Genomic DNA, 12061 nt, shown 5'->3' with positions numbered 1-12061 from the left:
GCTTGGCTTGTACATTCAATAGTAAAGATATTTTACATATATTTGTATTGCTTAATGCAGTGTAAAATAAATAGTCCATGTGTTTGACTGGAAAGCAATAGATTTAAGGCATAAAACCTGTTGATGTTAGCTTTGCAACTATGTATCTTTTCTGTAAACGAGTCATCTTGAGCTTGGCTCAATAGGTCTATAGAGTTTAAATCCTATTACTTCCAGCTCTGTAACAATGTTATTCTTTCTGTAAACGGCCAGCCCAAGATTGCTTGATTTAGCTCAAGCATGACCAAACTCGCTAGAAAAATAAGTGGGGCTTGAACATCTCGAATCCGGTTCGTGCGGCTTGTTCACTAGCCCTACAGGCTATCTGCTCACACATACACAAAGTGCTATTTAACTCCATGAATTTTTGTGGATGTTAACATGTTCCCCGAGACTTATGAAATAGCATTTTAAATTAATTAGCAATTCCACCAACAGTATTGAAATAGCAATTTAAGTTAACTAACAGCTTGGTGAACGTGGTTAATCAAGTGGGAGACCAACGCCGGTTCGATCAAATTCTGCATGTAAACATGAGAGAGAGAGAGAGAGAGGTCAGGCCCACATGCAAGCCATGTCCCACCCGTAATCCTTGCCTTTTGACTTCCAGATACTTAATGCTGGATGATGATCGATTCGTGTCCCTCTTCTCTTTTGTCCTCTGATAAGGCCACTAGAAAGAACAGCAGCTGTGATAATGTTTTAGTTGGCACCGAATTCATTTGTCCACCACCATCCGTAGACACATGCATGAGTTGCTACATAACGCGTTTTTGGACTCGGTCTTCCAACTACAAGTTTGACTACAACTGAAGCCTACCAGAGACGCACTGACATAAAGGGCAGCAACCCTCCAGACTTATTTTAGGAGGCAGTAGTCTCATCAGATTCCAAACTCTTATCTGAAGTTACTGAACTGGGCTGGCTTCTCTCTGGTGCTAAACTCTCCTCGCCATCGAAACACATATGGCTGGATATTTAGAATGTAGACACAACGTCTACAGAGCTCCGGATGTTAGGGATGCAGAACCTGCAAAGAAACTGTGAAAATTTCCTCAAAAAATTGAACTTTTTCCTACAATCTTTTGCAGCAAAACCTGAACTGAAATGCATTGGTGTTACATACCCACACAAAATCGTCCTTTTCCTTCAAAAGGGCTGAGACATGCCATAACATACACGTGGGCATAGAAAACCAACTGCAACAGCAATCAATGGATCATTCTATAAGGTGGTTGGACTTAACACCTGTAAATTCGCATGGCTATTCTCTCCTTTCTCTATTCTTGGCCCACCAAAGCACCTTTAGCTTAATAAATTTTAACAACTCAGAAATGAAAATATTCAGAGATGTCTCATTGTTTCATGTACAAGATTTAACGGTTCAAAACTTCATGTATAGATACTGTGATACAACTGCATCACCATGAAGGAAAAAAACATTAATGCAACAAATACAAAATGATCTTCATTGATAGAATTCACTAGTAATTCAACAGATACAAATTGATCTTCATTGATAACGTTCACCAGTCTTGCCGCTGAGGATGCTCTGTGGGTAGAAAAAAGCTACATCAGAAACCTTGAAAAACCAATACTATGCAACATCTACATCAAATATGACCATCCTGCAGTTTTTTCCTACAAAAGGCAATAATAATAAAAATAAGGGGAAGTTAATAAAGTTGTCTCAGAATTTTGACCAACTCATTAGTTTCATGAACTGAGAACCACAAGTTTTAACTCTGTTTATCTGAGTTTTAGGAAAAAAAAAAGTTAATGTGAAAGAAACAGTAGGCACAACAATGAAGACACTGACATCCTAAGCTTTATTAAAAGAAATTTCTGAATCATAATCTTAGTTGTCAAAAGCTGTGCCTAGGCTCCGCCTAGGTTGGCTAGGCATAGGGCTACCACCTAGGCTTATGGGTCTAAGCACTAGGGCCCTGTTTTTTTACCTAGGCTGTCCATGCCTAAGCCGCAGGGATATAATTGTCATGTTTTTTAAAAAAATTTGTCTCTTTTCTTTTTCTTCTTCCTCCTGCCCCAAAGCTTTATTTTTTTATTCTCTTCTTTTCTTCTTTTGTTTTTCTTTTTTACCTTTTTTTTTCTTCTTCCTCCTCCTTTCACCCCTCCACTTAGTTGTCAAAGGCCGAGACTAGGCTAGGCGGCCTAGCCAAGATAGTCTGATGCACACACACACACACACACACACACACACACACACACACATATATATATATATATATATAAAAGCGTATGAGTTATTTATTTGACTGTTTTTATGTAATATAATTGCTTAACATATTATTTGTCTATTGCTTATTGTTGATTGATTTTATGTTGTATACATGTTTGCTATTAATTTTAGTAGTTTGTTTACATATTTTGTATGTTCTTTTAATTTTTTTATTTGGGGTACCGCCTAATCCGCCTAGGCCTCACCTAAGTCTTTTTAGGGGCTCACCGCCTAGGCCCTGCCTGGTTCCTTTGACAACTAAGATCATAATAAACCATTTTCAATAATGCAAACTCTCATTCTATACTCAGAATGGAATGCTATCAATGCTAATTACATCAAGCAATAAAGAGGAAGGGTCAAATTACTTAAGCCATCCAAGCAAAAGTCTAGCAATTTTAATAATGACCATATAGCATCTCTGGCACAAGGAAGATTGGAAAGATGCATTGTGGGTAGAAAGATACCATTTATTCAGTGACAAACTAAGATATAACAAACCTTTCATCAGCAGTGAATGCAAAAAAGAGTTATTTAATGCAAACAATGTACAAAAACTCATCTATTCAAGTCATATTTTTCTAGGGGATGTGTTATCTCATAACTCTTTTTTCTTAGATGTAAACAAATGAAAAGAAGAGAGAAAAAAAAATTGGCGGCATAGCAAGGAAAGAGAATTGAACGACGTGTATAAAATCCAATGGCCCACAGATCTTACAACTACAGATCCATAATACCACAACTACATAATCAGGTATGAATACAATATACTGAACAGCTGACAGACTAGTTTTTTGCTTTAGGCTTTCCCTTTTATCAATCAAATTTTGATGTAAATGAGTACACACATTCTATCATGGCCCAATATCTATGTAACATGGGTGCTTCTGCACTCACAAGGCACCTGTTATGGCATAGGTTCAAAATTGTCCAAGTAAATAAAAAAAACTTAAAAAACTTATAATTGTATAATTGCAAATGCATATACATGTATATATTGCACCTCCGCACACCTATGTGACATATCTCAATATTTATAAACATCAACGAAATCTCCATAGCAATTTAGCAGGATAACAACTTTTTCTCTTCTTTACCAATGAAAATTTGAAAAAGTAAATGCAGATTTATGTTTTTTCATAAAAAAGTGGATTCATATTCCATCTTTTACTTTCTCCATTTAGACCTGTTATGCCTTGTTGATTGAACCAACGGCTGCCCCATTGACAAGAAGGATTGTATGGGGACCTTGTGCTAATCCAAGGGCAGCTGTTTTTGCTTGGCGCATCTCTATTGATATTGTTACTTCTTAAGTAAAGTGAGTCTTAAGCATAGAGGTTCTAAATGGCTAGCTGCTGTACAATGTACTGGAAGGATGAAGAATTAACTGTCATCTTTATTGGAGATGCACTTTCTTTAAAGGTAAATCAACCAAAGCTTAGCTGGAATGAGATATTGAGAGAGGATTCTTCCGCCTTTAAATTCATATTTCTTGACCCTTTGGGAAAAGATACAAGGGAGCTATATTACAAAGATATGGGCAAGACATGAATAGTGGCACAAATTCAAGATCCAAGTTCATAATTTTTTTGAAAAATAGGACACAAGGACATGGAATTTTTTATTTTTAATCAATAAAAATCCATTTTTTGATATTATGTCATTGAAATATAATTACAATTTACTAAGACCTTATTAGAAATATTAGAATAATGTTCACAAGTGTGCAGATCATGTTAGATCATGTTACCAAGGAGATGTGACCGAATAGTGTGTTCCTATGACATAGCAAGGGAGGAAACAGATGCAAATTTGGAAGGTGTTGTTATTCCTCTCTTGTGATATATTTGGTAATAGAAAAATAAGAGATTTTTTAGAGTCAGCGAGAGTGGATTTTTCCTTAATTCATATAGGCATTCGATGTTCAATCTGTTCATTGCAGCTGAAATGAGGCTCCAAGATTGGGCTCGTTGTCCATTTATTTTCTTTTAACTATTTCATTGCTGTCTTGAAGCCCTGGACCCTTTCTTATTCCTTATCTCAAGTGACATAACAATATTTTAAATTGAAATCTTTCCTTATAAAGAAGGATAAAAAGGAGAATCTCCCACCAACAGTGCCAAAAATACCAGATGCCCCCTAAGTTTCGAGTATGTAGATTGTCTATTGTAAGAGGTTTCTCTCACCACAGACAGACAAGTGTCATATCTCCAGTATTAAGACCCCATATCTTAAGCTGCACTTCAAGAAGTAACTCCCCTAAAACTTCCAAGAGCACCATGTTATGTAACTCAACTATTGACCATCTTCCCTATCCAAAAAATGGAGTCTTTATCTATCTAAACAGATAAACTCCCAATGGTTTTCATTGATTTTGACTAATCAAAGGCAACAAGGCCCACCATTGCTCATAGTGGTTATTACTCCCCTTGAATACATTTACTGAAACCACTTAATTATTCATTTCAACAAGTATATAATGTTTCTTGTAATAGTTTTCCTAGCCAACTATGTCACAGGAACTCTCCAACTAGGTGCCGCACCAGCGTCGCACCCGCACACAGTCAACCTGACCCTGGGTACAGTCAACGCACCCAGGGTCATTTATGTCCAACTTTTGGAATTTATATATATATATATATATATATATATATATATATATATATATATATATATATATATATATATATATATATATTGCCGCACCACCGCACCCGCACCCATGTGACATAGCTAGCCAACGAGTATGGGTATTGTGATCCTAGAAATTTACCACAAATATCTTGTTCCTAAAAACCTTCTCCTTGTCTTTTTTGTAAGCTTCTAGTACTCATCTAAGAGGAAATCTAAGTTGAAGCTAGGAAAGAGCATAAGAAAATGTGGAAACAACTTCCTTCTGTCCTTGACAAAGTTTTGCTTGTAGGGCTTTCACTATAACCAAAACAGACTCGCATGCACTTCCTTTTCAAGGTAAAGCCAAGAATTATCATAAATATTTCTTACTAAAATATATCTGGTTCCATCTAGACTTAGGACCCATGTCTTTCACAAGAGGGAATGCCAAAAGGGTAAGGCAAGTTTTCTCAAATTTTCATGGAAAGGTCAGGGGGGTATGACTGCATTTTCATAGGAAAACCATGGGCTCCACTTCTTGAACATTTGTTTCATCTTGGCGAAAATAACTCATTTAAATATGAAAAGAGGCCCATTTCTTCACCAAAATGGGTGAAATAAATGAGCCAACAAGTGCACGGCAAAACAGGACACTGGATATTTAAACACAAATTTTATAGTGCAGGTGAATAGAACATCGGTACTTTCCATTATCCAACCACTACCTCAGCAAACTCTATAGTTTCTGACAATATAATCCACTGAAATCTGACAAGATAGAATATAGCAATATAGCATGCAGTTCATGTCCTACAAATTTTGATATAGAAGCTGCATAATATTTGCAGAACTATTTGGCAACGAGTTTGTTCATGTTGGTGCTAGTAAAACAATATAGACATGATTGAATCATATGATGATATCTGACAATTCTGAAAGCTAGATTTCCCTAGAAGAATTCTTCTACCGCTAAAGCTCGGAACCTTTATGGAACGGCAAGATGCTACAGAGAAGAGAAACTAACTAGGCGCTGCATCCCCTTATATGGTACCATTCATGGTTTCTTCATTTTGACATCAAATGTGCGCAGGAGAACTCCTTCATAATAGGAATATATTGCATTATACAGCTGTGCGAAAGAAAACAAGAAATACGGACTAATGATAGAAGGTATACCTCTCATCGTCAATCTAACTCCTCCTGCCTGGTTTCTGAATTCTCATCCCTGTGACCCGAATTGCTATTCTCACCATCCTCATTGTTCCTTCCTTCACCGCTGTTGCTGGCTTCTGCCCGAGACCCTGAGGTTCCGAAGGGCCAATGCAATGGCAGCGATATCCGAAACCTCCTGCTGGGTGTTTCTGGTTGTGAGGACACTCCAGCCGATCCAGGCCCTCCTGTTCCCTGCGCCTGCCCTCCCCTTTCCCGCTGTTCGTAATCAGGATCATCCGTCGGGAGTTCATACCGACAGATCGGACACGAGTTATGCAACTCCAACCATGGAAGGATGCAATCGGCGTGGTATATGTGCTTGCATGGCATCTGCCTCGCCCCCGATCCAACCTCGAACTCATCCTTGCAGACCGCACATTGCCCTAGGTCCGTTCCGAGCAGCGTTTTGGTGATTGTGATGTCCGGCAATGTCTCAACCACTGATTTCGATGCCGGCGGGGTGCCATAACGGTTGGGGTCGTTCTCCGCCAGTTGCTGGATGAGCTGCTCGAGCCCTGGCCCTAGGAAGTAGTCGCCAAGGTTCGCAGGCAGGCGGATGCCTGCTCCATCACCGGGGTGGTTGTCGAGGACGAACTGGATGTTGGCGCCACCGGAGATCAGGTTCTGGAGATAATTCTGGAGGAAGAGGAAGGGGTTGAAGACGTCAGGATCAGGGCCCGAGGGGACGGATCTGGGGGTAAGATCGCCAGAGAGATCAAGATTGCCGGATGACGAGAATATGAGGGGAAACCCAGCGAGGCTGCCGGCGAAGGGTGACACTCCGCCACCGCCGATGCCGGCGGCAGACACGGGGCCGGAGAAGTGGTCTTGGAGGTTGAAGAAGAAGGGACTCTGGTCGAAGGGGTGGGGGGTAGGGTTAGGGTTCGGGACGGAGTCGATCTCCTCGACGAACCCGCCGTGGCAGTTAGGGCAGAGGAGCTCGGCCGAGGGGTAGGAGGCGATGGTGACCGCGCCGCTGCATTGGTGGCACCAGAAGGATTGCGCGGACGCGGGGGCGGAGGCGCCGCCGATGGACGACATCGGAATTTCTCTATTCCGGTCGCCTGAAAAAACGGATGGAGAGAGAGAGAGAGATGGTGCGAAGGGATCGAAGAAAGAGGGCGAGACGGTCCGCGGGTGGGTAATACTTGAGGGGTATGTACGGTCGTGAACACGTAGATTTGCATTTTGTTGTTGCGGTAATTATTCCGCCGCTGTAGATGAGAATATTTTGGTCATTTGAAGAATCCAAATCCGGATCTGGATCCATGATCGGGTTCGGTTTAGGTAGACGTTTCTTATAAGAATGGATATGAACCTAAATGGACCCAAACCGACTTAATATTTTTATAGAGCGCAACGGGCCAAGCCCTAGCCATGACGCCTGGCTTACAAGTCACCCAAACACACCAAAACTGGGTTTTTAGGCACAAAACCCAACTTACACAAAAAACCCGGTTTACACCGAGCACATTTACCAAGTTAGGTTTTAGTCAAAAACTACTTACGTCATCGTATCTCAGCTAAATTGCATACACAAGTAAATAAATTTATTTCAGTTAATAAAATAATTTAATCTATTCGTGTTTCGCCGTGGCCACACAAACGCCAGTCTCTAGTTTTTTTGTTGCCTCTCCTTCTCTTCCCAATGGGGGGACGTCCTCCGACTGCAAATCATCCACAAAACCCCACCCTTCCATCCCTCATCCTCCTCCTACTGTTGGACTTAGGGTTAGATTAAGGGTTTCTTTCTTCTGGCTACCAGAATCCCTCTGCTTCTATCATGTTGATGAACACCTGCCACTCGCCGAACTCCTTGAACTTCCCGGCGTCCCTGGGGTTTCCGGCGACGATACCGGCGCAATCTTCCCGTAGTTCGCGGACGAGATGTGTCCTCCCCCGCGTTCAATCGCCTCGGAAGTTGTCGCAGGGATCGAGGCATTCTGGTGGAAGTTACGCCGGATTCTGCGTCGGAGCGGGACCGGTCGGTAGGGGGCGGCCTTCCGTCGTCTGCAGAATCTCCACCGTGAGCGAGAGAGAGTTTGCAGAGGAGGTATTGGGGTCGGACCTCCCGGTCCTCGTCGAGTTCGTGGCGGATTGGTGCGGGCCGTGCCGTCTCATGTCGTCGACGGTCGATTGGGTGTCTGAGGTATGGGAATTTTCCGATTTAGTGTAAATTTTTCGTGATATAAGATGCTAAACGCGGAGATTTTGGTCCGATTTTGTTTCATTTTAGTTCGTAACCATCTTCACCCATTCAGAACGTGGAAATATAGGGTAAATTTGCGTGATAGAAGATCCTAAGGGTAAATTTTCATGACAGAAGATGCTAAACACAGGGATTTTTGTCCGATTTCGTTTGCTTTTAGTTTGTAACCATCTGCACCCATCCAGAACGTGGAAATTTTGCTGAATCTGACCATTTTTAGCTCACGAGGTGTCCTGTATTATGAAGGTTTTGCAGGATTTGGGCATGATACTTCTGTAGAGTTGTGAAATTTCATTTCTTAGACGTAATTTGAAAACAAGTAGTTCACAGCATGTTGCCTCAGTCAGTGAGGTTTTTATTGGTGTATAACCATGGCCGCCGGGATTCAAATATGTCCACCGTCTCTTAGACAGGTTTCTATTGATTTAGCAGGGAATGCGTAGTTAGAGGGTTGCGCTTCCTTAGTCTTTTGTTTATGCAGCAAGATTCAGGATTGAACACGCTTGGTAATGGTATTGAAACCATCTTGCTGGCTGAGCCATGCTCAAGACCGACCTTGGGATGTTCATGAAACAGCTGAGCTTGAGCCTGGTTTTTGTTGGTGCCGAAGCTCAGCCAAAGCATTTCGAGGGCTTGGATTGGCAGAACTTGAGCTCTAACAGATATTGAGAAACTAAATTTTTGTTACATCATTCGAAGTGAAGGAAGAAGAGAGGACGTCCCATGACCTCGCTCATATAAACCCGTGCAAATCAACCATAACAACTCTACTTGTCTATGTTAAGACAAAAAATGGAAATCTATGCATCTTTCTCATTTAGTCATGATGCATATCGATAAAATTTATTAATTTTACATAAACATTACTAATCAAACATAGTGAAATCTTAAAGAGATTTTAATGACATCATAGAGCTTGTAGTGAGCCTAGTTTCGAGCTTGAGCTCAGCTCGTTTATTGAATAAGCAAGCTTAAGCCAAGCCCAAGTTTCTCATGAGAAGCTTGGCTCGTTGCCCACCCATATTTGGAACCCATTGGCATCTGGATAGGTTTATATTTGATCCAGTTAGCTGTTAGAAACACACAGGATTTTAACTTGTGAGGGATGGTACAATTATTTTGTAGGCTGTCACTTGCATAGGTTTTCTATTGATGCACAGGCTGAATGGGAGCTTTCTCCAAGGTTCTTAGTTTTTATGCAGAGATCATCTGTTGGACTAGCAGTTAGGTAGTTTTTTATTTATACCTGTGTGTGTAGGTAATATTGTCTCCACAATTTGACCTAGCATTGCTTTGATGCTTCGACCCTCTCACCGACCTAGGAGATATTGGTCTTGTATCTTGAGGGAAGATGGTGTGTATCACTCCACGGGCACATCTCAGTGTTGATTTTCCTCCAAGTTATTTTTGTGTCATATACTCAAACTTGAAGACAAATTTGGTTTTTATGGTTATCTAAATATACACTAAGAATGAAATGATGAAAAGATAGGAAAACTTAGACAACAATATTATCGAAAAAGAAGATTATGGCAGATATAGCTGATCAATGTAGATCCAAGTGGAAAAGCAATCTCTGCTTTTCTTTCTCAGATAAAACAATCCTTATATACTGGAGTGAAATGTTTGATTCTCGTGATTTAGCTCTCAGTTAGTGCATATGAGACGTTCTCACAGAAGTTATAGATTCTCTCACAAGTTTCACCTTTAGAGCTTTCTTTGGGAGGAATCATCCACCATTTGCATATGAAGACTTTAGAGCAAGAAAGAGCAATAGGGTCCCCAAAGTGGGTAATTCACTGTTGTTTTTTTATTTGCTTATTCCATTGATTGTATCATGGACAAGAAACCTACTTTGTTGAGGTGGTGCAGAGTAGAGACACTATTTTTTGTTCCTCTGAGTAACGCATGGTGATTGTTCCTGACTTTTATGCTTGTTCATGAAATTCCTGTCTTCACCTAACCAATTGCATTTTCATAATTCTGATTCCTGCTTGTATTTTTAACTAATTCTGATAGAGGAGCTGTTTATGTTTAGATTAGATAGAATTGTTTTTTGCATTCTTATGAGTTCCAGGAGGGGAAAAAAGAAAGTGATTGCAAATTTCATGAGTTTTAGATAGTGTTTTTTGTTTTCTATTCATTCCGGACTGATAAGCTAAATCTGTAGTGGCTGAATTGGCGTATCAGTATTTGCTAATGTGCTTGTCACAAATCTTGGCCCACGAGAAACATATATTTTATATTTACGTTTCTTTGACCAAAAACTATGCATTTCCTAATTTATATCTTATAATTATATTTTTATAAGAGCTGTTGCAAATTTGCAGGAGTACAAGGATAGATTAAAGGTTGTAAAGATCGATCATGATAAGAATCCTCAACTTATCCAAGAATACAAGGTTTTTGGCTTGCCCGCATTCATTCTTTTCAAGAACGGGCAGGAAGTTCCAGAAAGTCGAAGGGAAGGTGCCATAACAAAGGATAAACTCAAAGAATACATTGATAATCTTTTGGATTCTGTTAAAGTCACATAATCCATGCATGGGCATGCTTCTCTAGTAGCTGCCAAAAAAGGATTCAATCATTTCTTGAGCACAATGCCTGATTGTTTTGGTCCTTAATTGCCTCAAGGAGATTCTGATGTTTTTCCTATTCTTTGTTCTGGAAATGTACCAAGGATTCTTGAGATTTAGTTTTTAACAGTGTTGCAGGTCTGTTGTGCCATTTTTTGAATGGAAGGTTTTCTCGTGTATAAACAATGTACAAGTGAACAATGATTTGTCATGAAACCATCCACACCAAAATCGATCATGGATGATTACTGTGTAATTTACAAAACATTTGTCATAAGCATTGCTCAAGCAGAGAGGCAGGGTTTCATCTAACACTATTGAGAATGACCATTTCACCTTAAGTTGGTAGAAACTTCTTTTCCCCTTAAAAGGAGGTTGATAGAAATTATTTATGTCAGTTTAGGTTGTATGCATAGTGATGAAATCATGCTGCCTCAGCCAGAGACTACAAACTCTCAAGCATGCTTGCAACTGAGATGCATTATGGACAAATTGAGCTGCTGCTGTCAACCTGTCACTTGAACTCAGGAGTCAGGATAGCATTTTATCTGACAAGCAGTCTGTTTTGAGGTATCACAATTGTAGTTGTTATACAGGCACAAAGAGAAAAGCTTTAACCCATGTCTGAAAACGGCTTGTTTTCGCATGTTGCTTAAAATATAGGCTTTCCCAGCTGGAGCTGGATGATAATTTATTGTTATAATGCTTTTTCTACAAGATACAAATGAAGGGTACCTGTTCGTTTGTTGGCGGTGCAATTCTTGTAAGAAATTGTTAGAGGTTGGGACTTTTTTGCTATCACATCCAACTCTGGGTCAGGAAAGAAGGGGAAAGGGTGCCTAATTTATTTGCTCCCTAGTATGAACACCTTCATCCCACCGACCGCATGGACCACCCTCCAGCATGTGTGATACTCTTGGAATACTGGAATGCTTGAATTCAATCCAACTGCATCCAGGATTTTTCTTCACTTCCCTTTTCTCCATAATCTTTCTCACCTTGTCCACATCATCCCAACTACACAAATCTGCATAGATGTTAGATAAGAGTATATAGGTCGAAGGATCACATTTATCTGATGCCAATGCACGCTATGGTCGGCTTCCTCCCCTAGCTTCATCCTTAATCCGTGGACCTTCCTTCCTTCCTCCAATGAAACCAGACTAGCACATG

The 12061-nt window shown here is 40.3% G+C and overlaps 2 protein-coding genes across 3 annotated transcripts; one reads left to right on the top strand and one right to left on the bottom strand.

Moving 5' to 3' along the window:
* Positions 1 to 1357: 1357 nt before the first annotated feature.
* LOC149835672 (E3 ubiquitin-protein ligase RING1-like) lies at positions 1358 to 7204 on the bottom strand. Of its 2 annotated transcripts, none has more exons than XM_090010622.1 (2): positions 6068 to 7204; positions 1358 to 1680 (listed from the first exon to the last, which is right to left on the bottom strand). In XM_090010622.1, the coding sequence occupies exon 1, from the start codon at positions 7142 to 7144 to the stop codon at positions 6077 to 6079; it is 1068 nt and encodes a 355-aa protein (XP_089866748.1). In that variant the 5' UTR covers positions 7145 to 7204; the 3' UTR covers positions 1358 to 1680; positions 6068 to 6076. The 2 variants fall into 2 exon arrangements, with proteins under 2 accessions (XP_089866748.1, XP_089866746.1); XM_090010620.1 differs by having other exon boundaries at positions 1358 to 1591.
* Positions 7205 to 7753: 549 nt separating this feature from the next.
* On the top strand, positions 7754 to 11200 carry LOC149835671 (thioredoxin X, chloroplastic-like). The gene is made up of 2 exons (XM_090008676.1): positions 7754 to 8252; positions 10643 to 11200. The coding sequence occupies exons 1-2, from the start codon at positions 7887 to 7889 to the stop codon at positions 10847 to 10849; spliced, it is 573 nt and encodes a 190-aa protein (XP_089864802.1). The 5' UTR covers positions 7754 to 7886; the 3' UTR covers positions 10850 to 11200.
* The last annotated feature ends 861 nt before the right edge of the window (positions 11201 to 12061 follow it).

The sequence above is a fragment of the Nuphar pumila genome, chromosome 6, assembly GCF_984573655.1.
Source record: "Nuphar pumila chromosome 6, dmNupPumi1.hap1.1, whole genome shotgun sequence".
Lineage (NCBI taxonomy): Eukaryota > Viridiplantae > Streptophyta > Magnoliopsida > Nymphaeales > Nymphaeaceae > Nuphar > Nuphar pumila.
The sequence above is the reverse complement of the archived record's forward strand: the minus strand, read 5'-3'. Positions and strand labels throughout refer to the sequence as shown.

What these genes read in the sequence shown, in the direction of transcription:
- LOC149835672 (XM_090010622.1), bottom strand. Translation starts at nt 7,144, where the DNA reads ATGTCGTCCATCGGCGGCGCCTCCGCCCCCGCGTCCGCGCAATCCTTC.
- LOC149835671 (XM_090008676.1), top strand. Translation starts at nt 7,887, where the DNA reads ATGTTGATGAACACCTGCCACTCGCCGAACTCCTTGAACTTCCCGGCG. An exon ending in CGGTCGATTGGGTGTCTGAG is followed by an intron (nt 8,253 to 10,642) that starts GTATGGGAATTT and finishes GCAAATTTGCAG; the next exon opens with GAGTACAAGGATAGATTAAA.